Source organism: Tiliqua scincoides, chromosome 1 (assembly GCF_035046505.1).
Source record: "Tiliqua scincoides isolate rTilSci1 chromosome 1, rTilSci1.hap2, whole genome shotgun sequence".
In the NCBI taxonomy this organism is placed as follows: domain Eukaryota; kingdom Metazoa; phylum Chordata; class Lepidosauria; order Squamata; family Scincidae; genus Tiliqua; species Tiliqua scincoides.
This window is the reverse complement of record NC_089821.1, coordinates 122,403,282-122,430,922: the sequence shown is the minus strand read 5'-3', so window position 1 is coordinate 122,430,922 and position 27,641 is coordinate 122,403,282. Positions and strand designations below refer to the sequence as shown.

Sequence of the window (27,641 nt, the reverse complement as noted above, 5' to 3'; positions counted from 1 at the left end):
TGAGGAAACTGATCAGGGAGGTGACAAGGAGGGACAGGGTTGTAATCATGGGGGACTTCAATTATCCTCATATAGACTGGGTCAATTTGTGTTCTGGTCACGAAAAGGAGACCGGATTTCTTGACATGTTAAATGACTGTGCCTTAGAGCAACTAGTCTTGGAGCCCACCAGAGGACAGGTGACTCTGGATTTAATATTGTGCAGTACTCAGGACCTGGTTAGAGATGTCAGTGTTATGGAGCTGTTGGGGAACAATGATCATGCTGCAATCCATTTCGACATGCACGTCGGGGGAAGAATACCGGGCAAATCTCTAACAAAAACCCTTGACTTCCGACGAGCGGACTTCCCCCAAATGAGGAGGCTGGTTAGAAGGAGGTTGAAAGGGAAGGTAAAAAGAGTCCAATCTCTCCAGAGTGCATGGAGGCTGCTTAAAACAACAGTAATGGAGGCCCAGCAGAAGTGTATACCGCAAAGAAAGAAGGGCTCCACTAAATCCAGGAGGGTGCCTGCATGGCTAACCAGCCAAGTTAGAGAGGCTGTGAAGGGCAAGGAAGCTTCCTTCCGTAAATGGAAGTCTTGCCCTAATGAGGAGAATAAAAAGGAATATAAACTGTGGCAAAAGAAATGTAAGAAGGTGATACAGGAGGCCAAGAGAGACTATGAGGAACGCATGGCCAGCAACATTAAGGGGAATAATAAAAGCTTCTTCAAATATGTTAGAAGCAGGAAACTCGCCAGAGAAGCAGTTGCCCCTCTGGATGGTGAGGGAGGGAAAGGGGAGATAAAAGGAGATTTAGAGATGGCAGAGAAATTAAATGAGTTCTTTGCATCTGCCTTCATGGCAGAAGACCTCAGGCAGATACCGCTGCCCGAACGGCCCCTCCTGACCAAGGAATTAAGTCAGAACCCATGGACATTATATATCGGGACTTTCAGAAAGCTTTCGACACGGTCCCTCACCAAAGGCTACTGAAAAAACTCCACAGTCAGGGAATTAGAGGGCAGGTCCTCTCCTGGACTGAGACCTGGTTGAAGACCAGGAAACAGAGAGTGGGTGTCAATGGGCAATTTTCACAATGGAGAGAAGTAAAAAGCAGTGTGCCCCAAGGGCACTGGGACCAGTGCTTTTCAACCTATTCATAAATGACCTGGAGACAGGGGTGAGCAGTGAGGTGGCTAAGTTTGCAGGTGACACCAAACCTTTCTGAGTGGTGAAGACCAGAAGTGATTGTGAGGAGCTCCAGAAGGATCTCTCCAAACTGCCAGAATGGGCAGCAAAATGGCAGATGCTTTTCAACGTAAGTAAGTGTAAAGTCATGCACATTGGGACAAAAAATCAAAACTTCACATATAGGCTGATGGGTTCTGAGCTGTCTGTGACAGATCAGGAGAGAGATCTTGGGATGGTGGTGGACAGGTTGATTAAAGTGTCGACCCAATGTGCGGTGGCAGTGAAGAAGACTAATTCTATGCTTGGGATCATTAGAAAAGGTATTGAGAACAAAATGGCTAATATTATAATGCTATTGTACAAATCAATGGTAAGGCCACACCTGGAGTATTGCGTCCAGTTCTGGATGCCAAATCTCAAGAAGGAAATACTGGAAATGGAAAAGGTGCAAAAGAGAGCGACTAAGATGATTACTGGGCTGGGGCACCTTCCTTATGAGGAAAGGCTACGGCGTTTGGGCCTCTTCAGTATAGAAAGGAGACGCCTGAGGGGGGACATGATTGAGACATACAAAATCATGCATGGGAAAGATAAAGTGGATAGAGAGATGCTCTTTACATTCTCACATAACACCAGAACCAGGGGACATCCATTAAAATTGAGTGTTGGGAGAGTTAGGACAGACTAAAGAAAATATTTCTTTACTTGGCATGTGGTTGGTCTGTGGAACTCCTTGCCACAGGATGTGGTGATGGCATCTGGCCTGGATGCCTTTAAAAGAGGATTGGACAAGTTTCTGGAGGAAAAATCCATTACGGGTTACAAGCCATTATGTGTATGCGCAACCTCCTGATTTTAGAAATGGGCTATGTCAGAATGCCAATGCAAGGGAGGGCAGCAGGATGAGGTCTCTTGTTGTCTTGTGTGCTCCCTGGGGCATTTGTTGGGCTGCTGTGAGATACAGGAAGCTGAACTAGATGGGCCTATGGCCTGATCCAGTGGGGCTGTTCTTATGTTCTTAAAGTGAACACCTTTACTAACAGCTTCAAAAATGAGAGGGGTCCTGAAAGAAAGACACAGATGGGTTGCTGGCTCCTGAGCAAACGTATTCTACCCCACCTGGGGTAAGAATTTAAGAAAAACGTATTCTACCCCACCTGGGGGGGGCAGCACCAGGGCAGCTCACAAAAATAAACTTGGATTTGTATACAGTACCTCTGAGAGTTGGCTAAGACAGCAGAGTAGCAGGGGTGGGGATGGCTCCACTTCCATGTCAGGTATGCTTTCATCTATAACAGCCTGTTGTGGAGCAGGTGCAGTGTGTAGGTTGCATCTGTGGCAGGCTGGAGGGAGATGGTGGGGGGTGCAGACCGGGGGTGCAGGCTCCCCAAATCTGTCACCCTCTCCTCCCCTCAAGCTGCTGCTGCAACCCGCATCACCTCAGCTAATGGATGGAAATCCTTTTAAGGATCTGTCCCTGTATCTTCCACTGGCAACCTTAGAGCTCCTCAAGTGCTTCTGAGTGTGGTGGAATTTATTTCTCCCCCCCCCCATGTGCCAGGGACAGACCCCATAGCTATGCATGCCCTATGATGGTTACCTTTTGGCCTTTGTTCGCTGGGACTTACTCCCAGGTAAGCCCAAGGACTGCAGCCTGTGCGCTGAGCTGCAGCCAGGAGGAGTCCCTCTCCATCCACACGTGGGGCTGAGGCAGAGGCCACCCGCAGAAACGCGTTGGTCGTTCAGACGCCTGGGCCAGGGACAAGCGACTCCTCTCCCTTCCCCAGCCCGACAGGGGGAGTCGTCGGGAGCTTCAGGCTCGCCCGGAAATGGCTTCTCTGCCAAGCCGCCTCCTTCCTCGGCGTCTGCAACGGCAGCGTCTTGGAGACCGGGCTCGGCCTGGGGGCGCCCGTTCCGGCGGCTCTCAGTAGGAGCGAGCTCCGCTCAGGGAGGGAGAGCGGGATGCAAAACGTCCGCCCGGTGAGGGACAGGCGGCGGCGTTTGGTTGCTTGCCTTCCCCGAGAAGGAGGAGGAGAGGCGCTTCTGTTGGGGGTGGCGCTGCTGCTGCTGGCTCTTGCCAGCCTGCCTGCCTTGTAGGCAGTCTCCTCCCCTGGGAAGGAAGAGCGCAGTCCGAGTTGTGCGCCCCGAGCGTTCTAGAACTGGGAAATAGAACGTTGTGTAGCACCTGAGAGGCTGTGGCACCTGAGGAAAATGGGCACCTGAGGGCACCTCAGCTTCTCAGGTGCCACACCTGAGAGGTTGAGGAAATATGTGTTATAGGCTAAGGTACTGCAACACCTTGTTTTAACTGAAACATAGGAACGTGGTTGCTCCTCTGGCACTCCTCGTTGTTAGGTGTTTTCCTAAGTAATTGTATTACGAACCACGTGGATTTCTTTTGCATTATTTTACTTATGCTGTTGTTTACAGTACTCCCCCCCCCCCATTGCAACTGGTAGCTGTTTTGTTTTTCCCATGTGTGGTTTATTAGTTGTGTGCTTGGGGTTGGGTCAAGAGCATATAGGCTGAGACTATGGTGGTCTCCTCTTGATACATGAATATTTGACTCTAACCTATGGGTCACTGTGCACATTAAAGCCATTTCTGCCCAACGTTGCATATATGCAACAGGGACTAAATGTGTACACCTGTGGGCTTGGCAAAAATGAGTTAATAATTGCTCCATGGAAGATTGTGTGCATTGTTCTATGTGGCAGTTGTCACAGGCTACAATCCTATACACTTATTTTGGAGTAAGTCCCATTGACCATAATGAGACTTCTGAGTAGACATGCATAGGACTGGGCTCACAATGTGTCAAGCGGATCATGCGCAGTCCATGGAAATCTGGCTCTTTTTTTTTCAGTGCCACTACAAATGCAGCTGCTTTCTACATCAGAAAGCATTGATCCTTCCATGAACTGGCACAAAACTGGTGCAGGAAGTAATCAAGTGTGCAGCCTTTTCCACAAGAACATGCTTGTTTCATTTTCTTGATGTCTTGTGAGGGAGCCAGGTTGTGGCAGCTCCTGTGTCACTTGAGTAATGTTAGAAGGGGCCCATAAAACATTTGCAGCATTATGGTGAAAATAGACTAGTTCATGTGAACTGCATGTGTATAAACTTATTGCACAGTAACAGGAGCCCCAGGACCTGGCACAAAGCAGCATCTGCATAATGGCGGTCACTTGTTAAACATGCCCATACTAGTAGTTGAAATAATGTGATAAAGTCACAGTTGTATAGATTTGACCACTACTTATATCAAACCTAAATCCTGATCAGGGCAAGTTGTGCATTTTAGTACCTGTCAAACTGGACCTTTAATGTCTACCTCTGTCTACAAAGGATACTGCTAAGAAGTAGTTGCAAACAGTACGGCTATAATTCCCTTGAGCAGCAGCACCAAGAGCCTTTCTGTAAGCCTCTCTGTTTTCAGTTGCACTTGTGCTGTCAGAGTAATTTGAGGACCTATTTACTTGTTTATAAAACTTGCTAATAAATGCATTGCAGTGGAATCCTGTCATTAAATTTAATATAGAAATGAAACAAAAGGTAAGAATTTTTTGAGCCAAAAATCAGAGCATAGCCTCAAACTTCAGTTCTGCCACAATTATTTTGACAAATTTCACTGAGGTGAGCATTGTCTATTGTTTTGTGACATGCAATCATGCTTTTGAACTTGAAGGAGCTGGTTGCATTAAGAATCTGTTCCTTTGGCAGTAACAAAAGTGGACATTAATAAAAGCAGCCTTAAATCAGGTGGAGGAAAGGTTCTCTTCCAGCTAATCCTGGGTATTGGAAGTGTATTTTTAGTACAGAATTAACACAGGTCATTGTAAGTAGAGAGGATTTTATGTCACACAAAGTCAGACTTTAAATGACATGGGGAAGAAGCAAGTGGTAAGTCCTATTCTCAGTTGTTATATATGTTTGTGATTTTGTAACTGAGATAAAGATTTTGGGAACCATTTTGCATTTGATTCACTTATGCAATACAAAATGTGGTTCCTAATTTTCTACTAGTGAGGTTGCTTATCAGATATATAAGATGCACTTTATTGATTTTAAATTTACTAACTGGAAGATGCTATGCTGTAGCACCAAAATGTATGTAAAAAACAAAACACTCTTATGTCACACTACTTATTATATTTTAAAATATTGCATATCTTGTGAAAGGGCCACTGAATTTACCTATTTCATGCATTTTGGTTTTACTGCATAGTATCTCCCAGTTAATATAGTGCTTCTGTATACTTTCATTTAATTAAATGTATGATTCCTAGATTGTGAAAATCTTTAAGAAATCATATTACTTCATCAATTACACTCATACTGCATATAAAACCATTGAACCTGTATAAAGAAGAGGCTATCAGTAATAAACCAATAGTGTAATCCTATGCATGCCTATTCAGAACTGTCCCACTGTGTTCAGTGCGGCTTACATTCAGATAAATGTGCTTAAGATTGTAGCCCAAGGTACAGCTTTTGTATAAATGAACTTTAATATTCTGAGATAAGATATATAAATATTGTTTTTTCGTTTCAGTGCCCACCCCGAGTTCTTCCACCAGTTCCAAGGTGAGATTAATTGATTCTCTGGGAGAACTCTCAGGCCAGGGAAACATGGGAGCCTATCTGTTCAGGCGTTTCTCAGCTCCTTGTTATGTAGATATTAAAGCTGTGTCTTTATGTGGGTGAATTTTAGCATTTCTGGGCTGTCTCCTATTCCAAAACTAATGCTTTTTCAAATTTTTCTTTCTAACCTTTTTCGCCTTGATTGGAAAAACCTTTGCTCTGAAGTGGAAAGCAAGGTGAGTCAGCTTATTAAATAGCCTTTTAATTATGAAAAATAATAATAATAATGCTTTATTTCAATTTTTTACTACTGGCAACCTTTTATTTAGCTTGAATAAATTGCTAATTGTATAATTGTTTGTATAGTGGTATTTGTTGTACACATTTTCAAAACCATAATGGTTGTAGGGACCACACTAGGCAAGCCATTAAAAGTTTCATCTAGTTAGGGCTTAAATGTACTTTTATCAACCTTTTGTCTCTTGATACCACCCCTGTTCTGGTGAGTTTGAAGAGAATGCCTTCACCTTTAAACACTTATCCATAATCATATTGGCTAAAAATGTTTTTCATAAATTTTGCAGCTTGTGGCACTCCCATGCAGAGAGGTAGACCCTGTGTCAATGCTCCTGTTGAAGTCTCTAACAGTGAATGTATGAGTTTTGTTTCTGGAATTAAGTAAAGAAATGTAATAAGCTGGTCTGGATACTTTTTGTCATTACGTTTAGCTGAAGTTATTGGCCAATACAAATAAATACTAAGAGACCCTTTGTGGTTATTTCTTGAGGCAATTTCTCAGTCCCCAAGATTTTCTTTGCTTCCTCAGCACACAAGAGGAGAAGATGAATTTTTCTGTTTTCATTTTAAGAACAAATCACAGTTCTGTCTTTTTGTATGGTCTTGGGGAGCTGTGGTATAAGAAACTGGAATTGGAACAAACCAGGATATTAAACTACAGTTTGATATCTTGGCTTGTCCTAATTCTAGTTATCCAACTGCTGTACCTTGAGTTCTTCATACGTGATGTAGAATTGCAGCTTTTCCTTAAAATGAAAGCAGAAGCTTTTTCTCTCTTTTGCCTGTAAGAGGAGAGAAGGGGGAGCATACAAGCCCACAATGAACCAAGGCTTGTTCTCATAGCAAGAATATAATGATTTCCTATTTCGTCTGAACATAGCCACCATAAACCATCATAAGTTTGAATGCCCTTACAGAAGCTACCATACTTACAACAGTCTTTTGGTTTTTCATTTCTCTCTGCTACTGATTGATAATCCCTCCTCCCTTTTATAAAATTAAGGGTAAGAGGACATGACTAAGAGGCCCACTTCTTTCAGCTGCCAGACACTGCATTTCTGCACAAAACCTTAGGGCCACTCCCTATGTTACAGTTTCTTATTTGTGTATGATGATGGCCAAAAATGGGAGAAGATACCTGCCGGGCTCTTGGTCACACTTTTTTCTGTAATACAGGAGCAGGCAATGGGGGGAGAATGTGAGGCAAGTGATTCTGGACCTTTGGAAGGTGAGGGGAGGGATAGTAGGAGAGGTGCTAACTGGAATTATGAGATAAGGGGAGGAAAGAGGCACACTTTCAAGTGGGTGCTCCTCTTTATAGCAGGGGGAGAATAATTGGCCCACCTCACCCCAGCAGTGTCTTTTCTAGTGACTGTCTGCTGGTGTTCTTTTGCATCTTTTTAGATTGTGAGCCCTTTTGGGACAGGGAGCCACTAGTTGTTTGATTTTTCTCTGTAAACCGCTTTGTGAACTTTTAGTTGAAAAGCGGTATATAAATACTGTTAATAATAATAATAATAATAATAATAATAATGTGCCTGTTGGAGGAGGTGGGTTGGGGGGGGAGGAGAGAGAAGTGCCAATTGCCTGCTTGTGTATTTGAGAAAAAAAGAGTGCAACCAAAAGCCCTCTCCTAGGCATGTCTACTCAGAAGTAAGTCCCATTATGGTCAATGGGGCTTACTCCCAGGAAAGTGGGGCTAGGAGAGGAACTTGAGAGCCCAGCCCAGCTCAGGTATGTCTACTCAGAAGTGAACCCATTATAGTCAATGGGGCTTACTCCCAGGAAAGTGGGGGTAGGATTGTGGCCCAATGCCCCTCCTCTAAAAGGCAAAGGCAAGGCAGGGAGGGTCACTTTGGGGAGCTGCAGGCAACTGTGGCAAGGAAAAGGGACTTAAAAGGACCCTCAGCCAGCCCATTCTTAGGCTGGCGGCCTCACCAGACTCGCTTGCTTGCCTTGCCTGCTCCTGGCTCCCTCGTTCTCACTCCGCCCAGACCTCCTCCAGGCTTTTCTGGTTGCCCAATCAGCATGCAGGGCAGACAAGGGACTTGATACCCAATCCTATGCATGTCAACTCAGAAGTAAGCCCCATAATAGTCAATGGGGCTTACTTCCAGGTAAATGAGGATCGGGTTGCAGCCTTCCTCTTGCTCAGCAGCGGGAGATGCAAAGCAGCCATGGCTGCTCCTTTTTTGCTGCTGCAGTGTGAGCGTCAAAGCAGGCGCTTCTCCCGCGCGTGGCTGCTGCCTACGTACTCTGGCACACCTGAGACTGCCTCGCGGCACACTAGGTTGAAAACCGCTGCTCTAAGCAAAAAGATTAGACTGGGATGGTCTGGCACACAGCTTTCAAATAAAAATGTAAGGCTTTACTGCAGTGGTTTCCAAACTCTTTTGCCAGGATTGTGCCATTGCTGGGGCGAAGGGGAAGTTGTAATTACCAGAGGCAGCATCAGCCTCATGGGGGGTTCAGGGTCCTCATGGATGCCTCCACAGGGCTTGGAATGTCTAAAAATAACTATCACGACCCAATTCCAGTTTGCATTGTGAAACTGGAAGTGGGTGGTGATTGCTGTTTTTAGACATTCCAAGGCTTGGGCAGCCCTGCAGAGGCATCCACCACAACCCCCAGGACACTGGCACTGCCTCTGATAAATACAAAAACAACCCTTTTGCCCCTGGCAGCAATATGATTCTGGGGATCAAGTTGCTGCATTCTCCATTGCCTCACCCCTTAAGGGTGCAGTGATAGAATTTCTCTGGCTAAGGTGTTGCAACGCCCCAGTTTGGGAACCTCTGCTTTACTTGATGACCCACAGCACCATGTTGTTGGAAGCAGTCCCCTGTTCTGTTTGTTTAGATTTTTATCCCAATCTATTTGGAGGCTTAGTTGTTGGCAACAGAGAATTTATTCATAGTACTTATGGTGTTCCTTGTTTTCCTTTGCTCTAGATGAAATTCCTCTTGGTCGCACAAAAAGAAAAAAGCCCAAGGGAAAAAATTCATTGGGTAAGAGGTTCAATGGAACAACCCAGGAAATGCTGAATAAGAGCGTCTACAGTACTTGAATTTGCAATACACATGCCTTAACATACTTACTTACATGTAAGAACATAAGAACAGCCCCACTAGTTAGCCTGGATTATTTTTTGCCTCAAGTGTGTTTATATATGTGTTCAATCCCAGCTTCTGTACACAACTATATGGAATTTCTGCCTCATAATCTTGTCATTTCCCAGTTGCTGTGTAATGCTCTAGGTGCTGATAGAACAATGAAATTATTGCTTGATTACTGTTTTATTTTACTTTTATTTTTGTCCTTTCAGAGCATCTCAATTGCTTGGAGCTAGACAGTGAGTCATATGCACAGGAAATGTTTTGTTATAAAGTGTATGCTTTCAGTTGTGTGCAGAAGAGGAGGAAGAGAGGGATAGGAGAGCCTGTAAACCTGAAGTTAATGCTTGCTTATTCTCATAGCAGGAAACTATGGTTTCCCATCAGAACTGGTTCACGGTGTCACTGAAGAGCAAAACATAGTTGACTGACTAACAGAAAATAAGGATTGTTACTAACATGTATACTAACATGCCTTTCAAATATGCATGTTACCCTCTTTCAGACCAGAACTAAATACTGGTGGTAAACTTTATTCACATTGAGTTTGGTATTGAATGTAACCTCTCTTCTTCTTCAAGTTGCTTCATTGATTTTATACCAAATGTGTTTTGAATTAGCTTTATTTTTAAATCGGTACATCATTGTACCCATTCTCAAGATCATGCTACATAGCACACTGTGGTTGGGTGTGATCTTAATCAAATAGCCCAGGGATGTCAAACTCATTTCATACAGAGGGCCAAATAGCATTCATAATGTCTGCTGAGGGTCAAAAGTGATGTCATTAGGCAGGAAGTGATGTCATTAAACAGGTCATGACAAAAAATAAGCACTTTTTCTCACTTGGGAACTCAGTAGCCGCAAATGATAGAAGAGAAAATATATACGAAATATATATGAAAATATATACGAAAATATATAAAAATATATCTCGTATTTTGATCATATTCACGATATGGGAGAGCTCAATTTTCAAGCGACCTTCCCTTTCAGCAGTAACACCTCAGCATGGCTCAGCAGCTGAGAGCCTGAGGGCCAGATAAAAAACTTCTGCAGGCTGCATCCGGCCCCCAGGTCTTATGTTTGACACCCCTGAAATAGTCCTTACTCCATTGCAAAGTGCACTTTAGAGGGGATACTTTGCAGCAGCAAAGAAACAGGAAAAAGAAAGTACTTAAAACCCTTGTCCTGCCAGCAGTACGTCCTTCTCAAACACCCAATCTCTTCAGCTTATTTTCTCCCTATAAGTAGAGGTATTTGTTTCTGGTGAGAAGATTGCAGCCTAAGAAGTTACCAAATCGGTTTACTTTTGAGTAAAATAGATAACACCATTTTTGAACACCTCTATCCATGGGGTTTCCAGCCCATATTTTTGAGGCTAACAGATACTGGTGAGGGGAAAGCAGCTGCAATGAAGTTAAGTTTCAGAATAAAAATGGCTGGCAGGGGAAACATAAGCATTCTCTAATTCAAAATGCCCCTCCAGGGAACCATTTATTACAGGAAAAGGGCTATTGGGCTAACATCACATGCCTTTGCAATGTAATGTGTAGTTTTCATTTATTTTGATGATCTCACCTGCAAAATTCCTTCGCTTTAGCATTATTCAAACCTCATCCAGCTTTTCACATAAGACGTCTGTAGAGTGTTTCACACATAATATGCACAATGAATTATTTGATGTCCCTAAACCTATTTCCAATGCATCGTACAACTCCAGTCACTTTCACATTAGCTACAGTTTATCATGTTCCCGAATTCATGTTTTATATTTGCATAGGTTTATCAGATGGAAGTTGTAGTGAGTTCTCACACATGCAGTGGACTTACTTGGGGGGGCGGCATTCTGAACAAGCTGCCTCTGAAATTGCAGGAGCTTTGAGTACATTTTTGAATGCAATGCAAAGAGCAGTGGTTGGAAAAGAAAATAAATCTTACACTTGCTTCGACTTCCTGAATCCAGTATATGCATATTATTTCTTTGTATCAGTTACCATTTGTTCTCCTTATGTGTTTTAAGTGGTCAGACCCTTAGTTTAGGTATCACCTATACATGTTACCCAGAAATATTTCCATAAACCATTTGGATAATTAATAATTGGAAATAAGTTTGTCAGCAACAAGGAAGTATTGTTATAGTGAGGTCTGAAGTTAACACTTTGCTTTTGTTTTTTAGATGGCATTGTTCGCCGACCATCTGAAAGCAGTGAGCCTCTGACACCTGAGGTACAGGATGAGGCACAGGTTCCTCCACCTCAGAGGAAACGGAAGAAAAAGAGGGTACCACCAGGTAGATGAGAATTGCAGAATGTGATTCAGGCAAAGAATATGAATCCATGTGGCTTGGTAGAAGATTGATGAGTTTGAAGTGAGAAATCCAAATCCTGATATTGGTGTAATGCTCTGATGTTGGCTTTTGGAAAGCCACTGTTGCTCCTCTAACATAGCTCGAAGGAGTATTGTGAAGCTAAAATGCTACACTGAGTTCCATTGAGGAAGACTGGGACACATGTGATAAATACGTGCATGCTTACACAGCCAAAGAGAATTGAGGCTATTCATTCATTTTTCACATTTTGATACTGCCCTTCCTCAAAGGAGCGAAGGATGATGTACATAGTTTGAAGCAATGAAGCAATCAAGACACACTCACATGTTTAGGGTTCATGAAGGGAGCAAGGCAGACTGGCAAGCTTCAGGGAGAGTGAGCTCACACAAGGGAGTTGCACTCACACACACAGCCAGCCTCCTCGCCTTCCTTTATTAACCTCCCTCTCTGCCCAGTACAAAGTCCATTAGGTAAACCCTGTTCCTCAGCTACATTCTAGCCTAGTCAGTTGGGGAACAATGCAAGTTCCTCAAGGGATTTGGCACTTTGTGGATTCAGCCTGTTTACCCAGTCTGCTTCCAAACTCAGGCATCACCCAGTCTGCCTTGTGACCCAGGCATCACCCCAGAGTGTGCCCCGAGGGGGTGAGTGTGCTCACTGGCCTTTGTCACGTGGGTACGTCCCCTGATTATTTCCTTCAATAGTTCCTCTCCTCCTTTTGTCCTCATAAGGACCCTATGAGAGACTGTGACTAGCTCTAGATCACCGAGGAAGATTCTTGACTGAGCAGGGATCTGAATCTTCCAGGTCTAAGTCCAGCTCTTGAACCATTGCACCATCCTGGTTGTCTATTGGACTATGTGTGTATGTAATAGTTTTTCTGCTTGAGGATATTATATCAGCTACTGCTGATATACTAGAAGAATAGCACCTTAATCTTTTAGATATCCTTTTTATATGTCCTTTAGTCTTTAACACCTTTGCTGATGGAAACGCTCTGCCATGTTCCCCATACAAGCTACCAATATAAATAAATTATTGGTCATGTGAACATTCTTTTTCAGTGTGCTTACAGTGTTCATGCTATACTGATGAATCATTTGTTTACCATAGTCAAGAAACAAATTGTAAAGCTTTGTTTGTGTTATGAAATTCATATCAAGTATATATAATATTTGGAGTTGGATTATAAATGATCTGATGTTTGAATTCCAGAAAAGTATTGTCTCTCCCCCCATCCGCATCTCTTCTCCCCCCCCCCCAAATGACACAATGTTTCCTTGTGCTTTGTTTCTTTTGGCTGGCTTGCAACACAGCTTATTGTCTGTTACATTTTAAATCTTCAGAATCTGAGACCTCTTTCCCTGAACAGAATGGAGATGGTGTGGATCCTGAGGCAGCAGAAGAAACAGCAATTCGTAAACAGCGAAAAAGAGTAAAGTGAGAACTTTCAATTAGATATTTTTCTCAAATTATTTCATAATGGCAAACTACGTATTTGACATTATAGCATATGATAGACTTCCGTTACATTCAAAATTTACATAATTTAAATTGCACTTTGATTGTTCAAAACACCATGTACAGTCTTTCAGTTATCCTTAAAGTAGTTCTGCATAATATATTGCTATCTTAACATTGCAAAGGGGGCTTAAATTGAAAGAATGTAACTTAAACCATTTCTGCCTAACATTGCATATACACAACAGGGACCAAATGTGTACACCTATGGGCTGGGCAGAAATGGTTAATGAGCTCATAGCACAGCAAAAATTTTAAATTGGGGATAAGTAGTTCACAGCTTAGTTCTGTAGCCACTATGTCACGCTTTCTCTTGAAGTACTTCTAGAATTTACCACTGTTTATTTGAGGATTAGAAACCTGTGAATCCAAACCAGAAAACACAAATGTAGACTCATTTTTAAAAAAAATGATATTATTGTGTATGAAAGTCTGACACAAGGATTTATTTAAAATATTTGTATCTTTCCTTTGCGTGCCCTCAAGTTTGAGGGCACTCAAGGAGACTCACACTTTACTTACTTACTTGCAGCCTTGCTTTTGAGAAAATGGAGGGGAGGGCTTACAGCAGTGGTTCTCAAACTCTCCAGGAGTTTGGAAACTGGAGCTAAGTGCTGGCGGGATGAAGGCAGTGATGTGATTGCCATGATTCAGCCACTGCTAGAGATAAAAGAGTTTTTTAAAACAACTTACTAGTAGTGGTACTTACTCCTCTGCTGTGCTCCCAGTGCCTCAGAACAACTAAAAATAGTGGCAAACTGTCTGCAGCTGCACCGATCCTTGACCAATGGTGTGGACCCGGCCAGTCTTGTCCTTGCCATTGTGTTCATCCTGAGAAGCAGCATGCGCAATCCCCTCCCCCCTGGGACCCCAACCCAATGGCAAAAACCAGAGAATGCCTAGCACTGAAGTGTAGACTTGTCTATTTCAACAGATTGAGAAGTACTTCCCATCTCCACAACCCTAATCTTTTGAACCTAAGGAAAACAGATGTATTTACTAGGGTTTTCAGTCCTGGGGTTTTCACCTCCATGTTCTTTATAGCATGACTAGTTTAAATGGGGAAATTTTGTTCTTAAGTGAGCTGCAGTTTGTGTGCTTTAACACAGTGGATGATTCCCAAGATCTCCTGGTTTAGAGGTGCATGCACCAGTGTCAGTGCTTCAGCTCAGATGGTAAACTTCAGCACATACCTGCTGACTCCAGTACAAACATATGGTGAAGATATGCCCTTAGTCTGAAGGGGAAAATCACTGTCCTTTTTTTCTTTTTTATGATAGGAAAACTCGGCCAGCAGAAAGTTCCAATGAATTAGGTGTGGAGGAAGAGGATATAATTGAAGATGAACAACTAAAAAGCTCAGACCATCATCCTGTATTTTCTGTTCCAACTGGTGTTAGCCAACCTATTAGTAAGGTGTTTGTTGAAAAGAATAGTAAGTAATCTCTGGTTTTCTTTTATTGAAGGAATTGTTGTGCTGTGTAGATTATGCTTTTCAGTTGGCTCCATGACAAAAGGTTAAGCATAAGAAGAGCCTTGCTAGATCAAGTCAAGAACCCATCTTGTCCAGCTTCCTGTATCTCTCAGTAGCCCACCAGATGCTTCTGGGAGCACACAAGACAAGATACCTGTTTCCTGTTGCCACGCCCCTGCACTTGGCACTCAGAGAGAGGCTACTGATAGGTTGGTTGGCAACCTTCAGTCTCGAAAGACTATGGTATAAGCCTACAGCACCCGGTATTCCCAGGCGGTCTCCCATCCAAGTACTAACCAGGCCTGACCCTGCTTAGCTTCCGAGATCAGACAAGATTGGGCATGTACAGGGTAACAGTTGCTGCTGCCTACTGATAAAACCTGGAGATAACATGTAGTCATTGTGACTTGTTTATGGAGGAAAAGACCATTATGGATTTATGGAGGAAAAGACCTGCAATGGACTTTTCCTCCATAAATTTGTCCATTCCCCTTTCAAAGGCTTCTAGGACAGGTACAATCACAAGGTCCCTTGGCAAGGAGTTCCACAGATTAATTACATGCCGGATAAAGAAATATTTCCTTTTATCTATTCTCCCAACAGTCAATCTTAGTGGATGTCCCTTGATTCTGGTGTTGTATGGAAGGGAAAATAATTTCCCCCCTCAGGTAACTCCTTTCTAGACTGAAGAGCCCCAAACATTGTATCCTTTTAAGGGAGGTACCCCAACCCAGTCAACATTTTGGTCGCTCTCTTCTGCACCTTTTCCATTTCCACTATCTCCTTTTTGAGGTGTGGAGTCCAGAACTGGACACAATTCTTCACATGTGGCCTTACTGTCAATTAGCAAAATGGCATAATTAGGACAATGGCTATTTTATTCTAATTGCCTTTTTATTATTCCAAGCATGGCATTGGCCTTCTTCACAGCTGCTGCACACTGGGTCAACACTTCCATTGGGCTGTCCACCAGCACCACCACCTAAGATCTCTCTCCTGATCCATTCAAGATAGCTCAGAACCCATCAGCTTATATGTGAAGTTTTGATTTCTTGCCCCAATGTGCATCATATTACACTTTCTAACATTAACGTGTATCTGCCATTTTGCTGCCCATTCTCCTAGTTTGGAGAACCTTCTGGAGTTCTTTATAATCCCTTCTGGTCTTCAGCACCTGGAAATATTTAGTGGCTTATAATACAGCATGCTTGCTGAAAGTTTGGGGCTAGTTGCACTGGTTCTCTCTACAATTGGTTCAATTCGTATTTCTCTTCTAAGGGCGTTTTCAGGCAGCTGACCGCAGTGATTTGATTAAAACCACTGAAAACATTGATGTATTCATGGATATGAAGGCTTCTTGGACCACAAAAGATGTAGCACTCTCAGTTCATCGTGGTTTTAGGTATGAGATTAGACCTTTTTGGATAGCACAATTTAAAAATGGGCATGTGGTTTGGGTGAATGAAATTTCTCAGTGATTCCTGCTCCTGAAATTGCAATTGGTTACACACACACACACACACACACACACACACCCTGACATTCAAATTGTTTTAACATAATCAGTTAGCTGTTGCTGCATAATCCAGATTGGGAGGTGTTTGCTGCTTAATTCCCTGGCCTTGTCCAAGAGCTGTGAGGAAGCAGCATTTAACACTTGCAGTACCAGAGCAAGTTCTTGGCCACCATAACAGCAAGATAGTGATTTCGGTGATAGGGTTTGGCTAGGTCTAACTTTTATTTTTATTTCTGTGTTTTTATACTACCTTTCTCATCATCTGATTTTTTCAAGGCAGTTTACATAGGGAGGCTGTCCTAGAACCATTAAGGGTCTACAATATTGTTCTATTCATATATAGAACCTTTCAGTCTTCAGATGTTTCCCTTCCATGGTGTGGTCAGCTCCCTAGCTGCACAGCACATGCTTTTAAGCTTCTACAGATAGCTACAAATCACACCAGGCAGGATCTCAAGTTGTTATCGCTCTTACCGACTGGCTTCTCAGCATTCCATTCCACCCTCTTACCACAGCACACCAGCAACTTCTCACTCTCTCACAGAGAGTTATGACAACTTGTCAGCAACTTCCAGTGTAGTTGCTCCCTTCCAGTCATAATCGAGCTGCTCACATTTAGCTTCAAGCAGGCAGCTCAACCTTCGGACCACCCCTCCTGTGTGTGTTTGTGATGTTTGTGAGTGCTGGAAGTTACACACTCAGGCTTACAGTGAGATATGGCAGTTTGAAGCTTGCGCTGGAAGTTCAATCCATTCTCTTAACATATGCACAATCATAAAATCAGTCACAATTGCAAGCGTAACAGAAATTGCTTACATTGAACAGTTTACTGTTTATTCAGGCTATTCCTGTGTAAATGTTTTCTGCTCTAGGGTAAACAAAATGATTGTACAGCTTGAGTCTCGTTGTTCATGAGGGTTCCATTCCCAGAACTTACATGGATGGCAAAAATTGCATTAAAGCAAATCCATTTTTTAAAGAAATCCCTTTGCTAGGCGATTTAAAAACAGCCTTGTTTACATTTGTGATGTAAGACAGAGTCATTAGGCAGATAGCTAACAGCTTCACTCCAAGGCAAGCGACCCCTCCCTTCCCCCAGAGCATGTAAAAGGAAGATAATCGCTTTGCCTTCCTTCCCAGAGCACAGGGAGAGGGAAGGGGTCGCTGGCTCAGAGTGAAGCCTTTCTAAGCACCTGGAGAGAGACTGATTGATGGATTGTTAGCCGGCTGCCCTATCTCAAATTAATGAGGCTATTGTTAAACAACTTTTTTTCCTTTTATTTAAAGGGCCCTTCTCATTGCGTTGAGATAAAACCATGGGTGAAAAATCTGTGGATAATTAGGTTATGCCTGTACTATGCAACCTAGATTGCTTTTTTCTAGACTGGTGAAAATGTCTTAAATGAGGTATTTAGGATAATTTCACACATTATAATATTTGTACTTAAAATATGTCCATATACGAATATGCCATGCGTAAGTAAACATTTATGTGTGTATACAGTGAATACAAATTCCATGCAAAAAAATTCATGCATTCATTGCATGTTAACATTAACTGAAAGTAATGGGCAAAATAAAAAATAGAAAAATGGTCATTTCTTTCATCTTTATCTCTTGAGTTTGCCCCCATCACAAATTTGATTCCGTTGCGTGCTGGTTTCAGCAGCAGGCAGCTGGCCGGCAGCGCAGTCTGCCTATCTCTCAAGGCCAGAGCGTAGACGCTCCTGGGAACAAAGACGACACACGGCAGATGTCCTCCACCAAACGTCCCTTTACTATGTACAATATGTACAGCAAACAGTCCAGATAGCACACAATTCACGGATCACACTGATGTAGCCTTCGGCACCAAATCCACCTCGCTTCTCCCACGATCCAGCTTGCCCTGGCTGGTGTATATACTTGCTACAGCCAATCAGAGTGAGCTAGAAAGTGCTGAGTCACTCTGATGGCCCATGGGGTGACACACCAGGTGACTGCCTCTGCCTGGTGTTGCATCAGCCTTTCCCATGATGCTCTGTTTAGTCAGGCCAAGGCTTCAGGGCCTGATACTATCCAGCCTGCAAATTACCTGCAGGCCCGGGGATGATCCCTTAACAGATTCTAATCATATGTGCGCACCCCACTACTCTTTTGAAATGGGGGGGACTTCCATTGACTTTCAGTTGACTTTTTCTATTTAAATTTAGCACACAGGTACTATAAAGATTGATGAAAAAGCTTGCTGCTTAGGTACAAAAGTTGATAGTGTATAGTAGAAATATGTTGAAAAACTAAATTGGAAGAAGATGCATTTTTGGTTAAAGTAGTGAACTAATAAAAAGGTAATATGTATTTTTTCCTTTTGAATCTGAGACACCCTGACCATTTAACTTTAAACGGTTTGTAAAAGGTTTGACGTTGTCTAATATTTTAAAATTCCTTTTAGGGTGATTGGACTGTTTACGCATGGCTTCCTTGCCGGCTATGCTGTCTGGAACATCATAGTGATTTATGTTCTGGCAGGAAACCAGCTGTCAACTGTCTCTAACTTACTTCAGCAATACAAGACTTTGGCATATCCTGCTCAATGTCTCCTGTACCTTCTGCTTACAATTAGCACAGTTTCAGCCTTTGACAGGTATGGTTTTTGATGCATTTCTCTAGCCTTACATTTGTGTTTATGGTTTCTTCTAAAATCGCCCACTAGAACCCCCAGTGGATTAAAAAAAAAAAATCAGTGGATAACAAATCAGTGAAAAATAGCTTTAAAGAACCACTTCCAGGCTTCTTGCTCATCCCAGAATGCATTGGTATAAACACTATTCCTCACTCAGCCACTAGACAGGGTAAATAATAGAATTCACTGGAATGTAATTATAATTATTTAACAGCGCGAAGGTAGGAAATCGGGTTTTGATGCTTTTTTCCTTGCTACAAGGCATTTAAAGGTGGACTCCAGTATCAGTGGTAAGGCAAATTAGTAGATGCCAAATCATTGGATACTGAGATCCCACCTGTAAATGCAAAAAGGACTCAGGGCCTAATCATGTAGAGAGGTGTAACTGTGACACTGCACTACGAATTACCTTTCATATCTGGCAGTGTGGTGACCTTTAGGAATCATATATGTGGACTGACCTCCAGTCCAGTTTCTGTTTCCTAACTCTGCAATAGCTTTGAGTGATGCCATGTTCTGCTGTCACAATAGTGGCTGTTTGTGCTATCATACTACTATGTTTCTGCACTGGTGTGATATTTGGCTAAGCTCATGACACTAGCATAGAGCAATGCAATAGGCCAGCGGTTTTCAAACTCTCAGGGAGTTTGAAAACCATTGTAAGTCCTTGCAGGGGCGGGGGGGGGAGGCAGTGGGGTTGGGGGGAAGGCAGCGGCGCAATCCCCAGGATGTCATCACTCAGGGGGCTGCAGGGGCTCGGCTGTACTTACCAGAGCCTCCTTCAGCCTCCCAGGGGTGCGGGGAGCCCTGTGCGAGTGTCTGCAGGGCTCCCCAAAGCTGCAAAAGTGAAAGTGGAGCGATTGTGTTCCAGTTCTGATTTAGCGGAAGCGGAGTGCGATCGCTCCACTTTCACTTCTGAATCATCGGGGAGCCCTGCAGAAACACGCGCAGGGCTCCCCACACCCCTGGAAGGCTGCAGGAGACTCTGGTAAGTGCACCCAAGCCCCTGCAGCCCCCCTGAGCGGTGCAATCCTGGGGATTGCGCCACTGCCTCCTCCTTGCCTCCTGGCTGCCCCTGCCCCTTAAGGGGGCAGAGGCCAGGGCCCACAGGCTGGGGCGTCGCAACACCCCAGTTTAAAAAGCCCTGCAATAGGCTGATAAGCAGACATAGTGCCACTTATTTTATAGCACACCAACTCATAGTATCAAGAGTGTAAGGTTCAGTCTCATTCCATTACAGTAAATAAAAATGTACCCTTTGCTTCATTGGGAAATGAATTGCCTTCTGTCTGAATAAAATATATTATTATGAAGAATATTTATATATCACTTTTCAACAAAAATATTCACGTAACTGTTTTCTAAACAAAATGAGAACTTGTTTCCCTAACCCAGAGAATCTCACAATCTTTAAAAAAAAAAAAAAGTGGAGACACTGGCACACAGCCACTGGAGAAGATGCTACACTTGGATGAATGGGGACAATAGTTCTCCACCGGTTCAATATAAGAAAGCAACACTGTAAAAAGTACCTCTTTATGCAGTTAGCAGGAGATGCTATACTGCATTGATTCACTTGGTGTCATACAGCACTAAATGATCTGTTTTTATATCCATTATTTAGGATTGACTTGGCTAAAACATCAGTAGCAGTGCGGGGCTTCCTAACTCTGGATCCAGCAGCAATTGCCTCTTTCAGTAAGACAGCACAATTTGATAATTAAGTTTGAGAAAACTGGTTGGGTATGTTACATGGGTTACATCTTTATTGCTAACTTTAAAGAGAACTCTTCTCATATCTTTTTAGTTTAAAGTACAGTGGGCCCTCAGTATCAGCAAGTATAGGTTCCATGACCCACTGTGGATACCGAAATTCATGGCGAATGAAATCCATGGGGACTAGGGTCACAGCGCTGCAAGGACTCACTTGGGGGCTGTGCCAGGCCCTCTGGAGGTCATGCTGGCCTCTCAGCTACAAATAATGTTAGGGAGCCAAGAAGCTATAATGCGGATTTATTTCAAAGATAACCTTGATTGAAATATCTTTGAGAATTGATAGCTCACAGTTCTGAGTAGGTAAGAAATATTAAATAGAACAAAAATAGCAGCAGGTATCTGTCTTTACACAGAACATATAACAGTGGTGGATGATAGTCTTCAGGATATTTTTATCATGCAGAAGAGGGAAGTTTGAATGGTAAAAGCAAGATTTGGAAGACCGCAGTATTAGGTAATCATTTCAGTGTTCAGTCATCTAAATCACGGTGTAGAATAGATTACGGTCAATGTTGGTCTCCCAGAAGCTTGTACACTTTCCTCTTGACCTTGTGTTTTGGAGGAAAATTCTCCGATAAACCTCAGTAATGTGTTGCATATTAACTTGAAAATTGTGGTTTGAAGCTCCCCATTCCATAGAAATCTGTACTACAGAAGGAAATCTATTTGTACCCCAGATGAAGGATCATCACTGAAAACCACTAGGCATATAGAGATTATATCTCTGCAATAAATCTCACATACTGTTGGTATTTGCTTCCCTCTTTCTTCCTGCTGCTGTTTAGATATTATCCTTTTTCGTTCTGTTATGAAGTAAAAGAAGTGTTTGCTCTCTTGTAGAGGAGAGAGGATTGGGAGTGCACCAGCCTGAGGGAGGACTGGCTGATTTCATAAAACAATGGATTAGATAAGCATTTGAACCAGCTTTGAGATGCTGTGCTTCTGAAAAATTGGTAAATGTAATTGATTTCATTGTTTTCAGTGTATTTTGCTGCTCTTGTCTTGTCTCTGAGCCAGCAGATGACAAGTGACAGAATCAACCTCTATACGCCACCTACAGAGAATGGCAGCCTTTGGTAGGAATTTTTCTTTTATTTTTAAAGATCAACAACTTGATGTATGTTTGGTTTAATTAATATTTAAATCCTTGTTGTTTTGTAATGTGATGCACTGTAAAGTAAAGCCCTCTCAAAGCCGCTTGGTTTGCTATTGGTTATTTGCTGGGGACTGAAGATACTGTTCTCTTAGATTGAACCAAAACTGACAGCTGGCTCCTTCAAATTTTATTTCTGTGGCTTTTCTGTTGCTCTTACTGAAAAAAGGAAGATCAAGGAAGTTGGTTACTTCATGTAACCATAAGGGTTTGTGGTAGACCAATATTGGTCTTCCAGATTTATACGTAGTGTTATTCTGTTAGAAGATTTTGGTGATTGAAAACTATCCAAATTCAAATGAAAATTGTAAATATAGTGATGAATAAGCTACTTGTATAAATTAACTAGGATCACCATCATGTCTGTCAAATTCCAGCACAACAGTTGAACCGAACATCGACGTATTTTGTTGTAGCGATCATGAAGGGGTACAGTGTGATGATCTTGCACCTTGTTGCATTAGTGAATCTGCCAGCAACGCAAGACTTTTAGTGTTTTTAGTAATGGGTGGATACAGTGCTAACATAGTCAGTGTTAACAGTATTATGTTAACATGATGGTCTAAATCTCAGTTGATTGGAATGAGCACATCTTCCTCAGGCTCATACGAGTAATATCAAAAAAGGACATCCTTTAAGGCTCTTTTTTAGTGATAAAGTGGGCTATAAAGCTAAAGAAATCAAAACAGTATTCTATTTCTAAGCAACAGCCTACCTACTAGGTGACAGGTACAACTGACTTTTTTTTTTAAGAAGTTACATGCAGCAATGAAAGTTTCACTAAGGGTCTCATTAGATGTACAGCAGCATTTCATCGAACTGTCCCAATCGTGCAGGAAGAGGGAGGATGTTAACAGCAGAAGGGATATCTTGGTGAGGGGTCCAAAATGTTTCCCATCACCTGTGGCTTACCTTTCTGTAACTTCTCTCCCCAAGTGTTTTTTCTTCTCATCCAGTGTTGGAAGTGGGCTTGGCTGGGTCACAAGTACTTAAAGAAAGGGATTGCAGGGAGGTAAATAGTGGGCACAGGGATGCTTCAGCCCCTTTTGCTCTTAAAATTGTACCCCCTTCCCCTTCTTTCAACAGAATATATTCTACATAAACCATAGAACTGTCACGTCTTGTTGACACCCAGGAGTACTTGTGTGTTTCTTTTCAGGACTTCAGGTGCAGAAGAACAGATTCTTCAGCCCTGGATAGTGGTGAATCTAGTGATAGCTCTACTTGTTGGGATTTCTTGGCTCTTTTTGTCCTACCAGCCCCTGCTAGATCACAGTGAAGGTACATGGTGGGAAAGGGGGGTGGCGGGGCAGGGGAGAGAAACCTATTCATAGCCATGTTCATCTGCCTTGTAGATTAGCTGATTGGCGAATGGTTCATTCTTTACAATAAAGTATGAGATCAAGGAGCAGTGAGAAAGTGGCTGTGGTCATAATAGTTGGGTAGATCGCAAGTTCTAAAGAAGAGAGAAACAGCAAGCCGGAAGTGCTGAGTAGTAGAGAGAAACTGAGAAGACTGTTGTAGTGGCATTGTAGTTAAAACTATAATAAAACGTAGTTTCATTTTGGGGGTGAAAAGAAGAGGTGGGAGCTCTGCATCTCACTGTGGGGATTTTATTTCATGATTTTATGCATGTTTGCTAAATTTTTCTACCTTGCCTTTCCATGGGAAAGACAGCCTGCTGTGACAGAATTAAAAATATCAATCAATAGATGGCAAAATAAAAAATGAAAAGAAGCACAACAACAGAAAATTAATTCCACACTTACCATTAAAAGAACCCAAGAGCTTTCCTAAAAAGCCAAGCAACCTCATGCTGGAAAGACAAGAGTGAGATGAACAAATGATCCTCTTTGGGAAGAGCATTTCACTATCTAGGCACTGCAGTCAGAAAGGCCTTTTCTGTCCCCACCCACCGTATTTCACTTACTCATAAGGCTGCAGTCCTATACACACTTATTGGAGAGTAAGTCTCACTTTCAGGATTTGCTTCTGAATAAACATGTATAAAACTGCACTGTGAGAGACTGACAAAATGCTATTAGATATATTTAGAGTGATGTACCAAAAAGTGTAAAGGACTCTCACATTTATCATTCACTAAGGGCCCAATCCTATCCAACTTTCCAGTGCCAATACAACCACGATGCATCCCCAAGGAAAGGAAACAAATATACCCTTATTTCGAGGTGGCCTCCATGACTACCCCACCACCACAGGATGCAGTGCATGTCCTGTTGGCACAACTGCATCCACAGTGGAAAGTTGGAAAGGACTGGACCCCAATATTGTATGCTTTCTGCTATATTTTCACATTCCGTGTCCTTTGTCTTACAGAACTAATGTTCAATACTGGAGTGGAAGAATATCCTCCCCTCGATAAAGAAATCAAAGTTTCTTCATAGTAGGGGAAACCTCTTCAAATTCTAGTTATGATGTCTTAGCCTTATACATTTGTATATGTAAATACTTTTTATTTAAAATGTATTTTTTACATTGTATGCTTATTTTGCATGAATATTAAAATTATACTATTTTTAAATTTTCCAATTTTTTAATAGTAGGATAATCTAAAAGTATTTTCCTTTATAAACCTGGTGTTTGGTATGCAAGTGTTTAGTTTTACTAAAATCACTACCAATATTTAACAGGAAGAAGACATATGACAGGAAAGTCAAAGCAACAGAAGAGTGTCCTTTGTAGCATATAATCACCTTTAATATTATATGCTGTAAATCATCCGTTTTGGTAGTTATGTTTTGCTAATTGCCACATAATTAACTGAGGGACAAACTACATGTTATGTTAAATGTGTCATTTGGCTTTACATGCTGATTTTTTAAAGTGTAAATACTTGCAGAAGCACCAATCAGGATCACGGTGTTCTGTGGTCCCGTGAAAAGCCATGCCCTCAAAGCTGCTGTTAACCCCAGGTAGGGGTCTCCATTAGTGCCAGTGCAAGATTGCTTCCAGGCTAATAGTTTAAGGGGCACAATTTTTGCCAGAACTCAAAAGGATTAAATACCACCACCACCCCTATATAAGAAAGTTGCAACTCAGATCCTGCCCCATCATTGGCATCACACTACTAATAATACAGAAAGTCAAACAGTGCTGTTGGTTAAATATTCTTTTTAAATTAAAACAAAATTTCCTATTACAGAAAATTTTAAAACTAAGTCTGTTCAACATATCGCAAACTATGCTAGTGTGCCAACTTGTCCTAAAAAAGTTAAATCAGAATTTAAAAGATGGTTTTAAATCCATTTAGGGCGCACATTTGCATCTCCTCAGGAGTCAGCTGGGTCGACGCAGGGATGCATGCCAGGCTACATCCAGCCTGTGTGTTGACATGGAGAAGGAAGGCTGTGTTGGCTGAGCTCAACCAATACAGGGGCCTGCAGAGGGAAGGGAGGAGGAGGGAAGGAGATGTTCTGGGGCTGGGGGGAGGGGGTGGGTGGGTGGGCAGGTGTGGAGCAGGAGGTGGGGCTGGGACCTAGCAATTATGCTGGATCCCAACCCCGTTCCCTGAGCAGCGTGGAGCAGCTTAAAGCTGCTCCGTTCTCCTCAGGCTCCAAGGAGACTAATTGGGACTGTAGTGGCTTGCCTGGGGGGAAGGGGAAGAGTTTCCCCTTGCCTCTGGCAGAGCCGATTCTAGTCCCAATCTTGTGCTGGATACAGCACAGGCCTCCTGGCCCGCCTATTCCAGCACAAGAGAGGATTGCTTCAGGAGACCAAGAGAGGATTGCACAAGATTGCACAAGAGAGGATTGTTTCAGTAGAATAAAGAACTCTTGGGTAAACAGTTAGTAAAATGTCTCTACAAATGTGTGCATTGTGATCATCGCATAAGACCACTGACATTTACTGTATAAGCTCATACAGTATATATTGTACAAATTAACTCTAAATCCACTTGAACAGGAATATAAATCAGTTAATGCCTCAGTCCATAATACACTGCTTTGAAGTACTTATTGTGGATTTCAGTAGAATGTACAAATATATTGTTTTAAATCACAGCCAAATTTTGCTTAAATAAGTGTTCTCTGATTTAACGTGGTGTTTGAATAGGTTCCTCCTGGTGCAGTGCACTTATACAAAGTGTTTGTTAAAAATTAAGAACTAGTTATAAGGAACGTGCACAAGTGGTTCTGAAATTCTTGTGCTTTATGGTACAATCCAAATCACTGTTAACATTCAGACTGGTTTTCAAAATAAGTGTATTATACATCTACCTCTTGCACAACATTGTATAATTTGAACTTGGCTGCAAATAAAAAAAATTCACTGTTTTACTTAACTTGCCTCATATTTGGAAGACTGTACAGGCGTGCGCTGCTTAACAATGGATCACATATATGACGGTGGTCAAAGCACAATAAAGATGCTCTTAATGAGGCAATTGCATCTCCCACAGCCTACAGCAGAGTGTCTGTTTACACAACAGAGAGGCTCTTAATGCAAAGAAGAGGCAACCTATCTCCAGTAGCCTGCACAGCCAGCTAGTGTCTGGCAGGGAGTGTCTGTTTACACAACTAAGGCAAGAGATTGGACTGAATGTTCAGTCCAATTAATGACTTAATCGCATAACAACGGGGATTGGAGAATGTATCCCTGCTGCTAAGTGGCGCACACCTGTAGTTGAACTGATATTAGAATTTTAGGATTTATACACTTTTTAAAATAAACATATTATAAAAGTGTGATGCTTTGCCCAAATTGTTCATGCCCATATTTAAACACAAAAACTATCATTTTTTAAATTCTGAGAACACTTAACAGGTTTACAGCATGAAGAATAAATTCTGTTAGTTCAATGAGACTCACTTCCTGATTCCATCACTGAGGGCCATACATATGTTATATGTCCTATAGGGCAGGGATGAGAAAGACCAGCGCGGCACAACTCAAATCATGCGTCACCACCCTCCTGTGACTCAACTCAACGATGAGCCATAAGGGGTGCACCTTATGGCCACCTCCTGCCGCTCCTCCTTGCAAAACCCACTTGTTCCTATGGGGAAAAACAGCTCCTTCTGTCCTCGTCCCTCTCCCAGAGGTACATCCTCCATCCAATGAGTGCAGAGAAGGCTGCTGCTGGCATCTCGCTGTCTGGGTTGTTTACAGTATCAAGCACAAACAGATATATTTTACAGTGAAACTGCAACAGGTGCTGCATCACAAGACCTAGCCAATTTTTTTGTAGCACAAACAAAAAAAATTAACCTTTGTGCTCCACTCTTTTGCTCCCAGCCCATCTCTGAACATAGCATACCCTGCTAGCTGCTGGTGCTGGAGCTCGCACATGCAAAAAAACAGCTTCCAGGATGAACACAGAGGTTTTTCATGCAAGAGAGAGGAAGCTCAACCTATGTCCGTTGGCTCATGTCATCAGAGTGGAATGCGAGTCGGGGCCCCTGACTCAAGTGTTTTTCTGAGTCTTCCCTGTGCTCAACTCACAAGTCCATGCATTTTCACAACTCAAGACTGAGGCTGCAATCCTAACCACACTTTCCTGAGAGTAAGTCCCATTGAACAAAATAGGACTTACTTTTGAGTAGACCTGGTTAGGATTATGCCCTGAGTCACCTGACTCAAATTCCCATTCTCTTAAGGGAGGCTTCTAAAACATGCTTCCAAGTCATGGTGTTCCATAGAACAAACAAAATATGTATCCCAGGGCAGTCTAACTTTGGACAGCGGGGTGGGGGGCACATGACCCATTCATGATCCTGGCTGGGCCAATGTGGCCCAACCCAGCAGTAATTGGTGGTGACATGATGATGTCACTGCCAATTCCACATTCTGAGCCTGCCAAAGTCATTCAGCAGGCTCAAAGCTGAGGTAAGTGTGGCAGGGCCTTTCATTCTCCCTGCTGCACTATTCCAGCTTCTCCTTCTCCAAAGCAGTAGTGTAGCTAGAGAGGGTGCAAAGCACTAAGTTTTGCATGGCACCTTGCTTGATATCTGCTTACCTGTCTCAGACCCCCTCCCAAGAAAAGATAGCCAAACCTGTAGCAACCATCAATACAGTGT

The 27,641-nt window shown here is 42.5% G+C and overlaps 1 protein-coding gene and 1 pseudogene across 1 annotated transcript; one reads left to right on the top strand and one right to left on the bottom strand.

Annotated features, from left to right (window-relative positions):
* Positions 1 to 2,757: 2,757 nt before the first annotated feature.
* TMEM237 (transmembrane protein 237) lies at positions 2,758 to 25,009 on the top strand. Its single transcript, XM_066621857.1, has 13 exons — positions 2,758 to 3,155; positions 5,731 to 5,762; positions 9,008 to 9,064; positions 9,382 to 9,408; positions 11,349 to 11,462; positions 12,848 to 12,941; positions 14,303 to 14,457; positions 15,775 to 15,898; positions 18,444 to 18,635; positions 20,299 to 20,372; positions 21,433 to 21,526; positions 22,763 to 22,884; positions 23,941 to 25,009. The coding sequence occupies exons 1-13, from the start codon at positions 2,758 to 2,760 to the stop codon at positions 24,006 to 24,008; spliced, it is 1,551 nt and encodes a 516-aa protein (XP_066477954.1). The 3' UTR covers positions 24,009 to 25,009.
* On the bottom strand, positions 14,745 to 14,864 carry LOC136637111 (5S ribosomal RNA; annotated as a pseudogene).
* Positions 25,010 to 27,641: the final 2,632 nt, after the last annotated feature.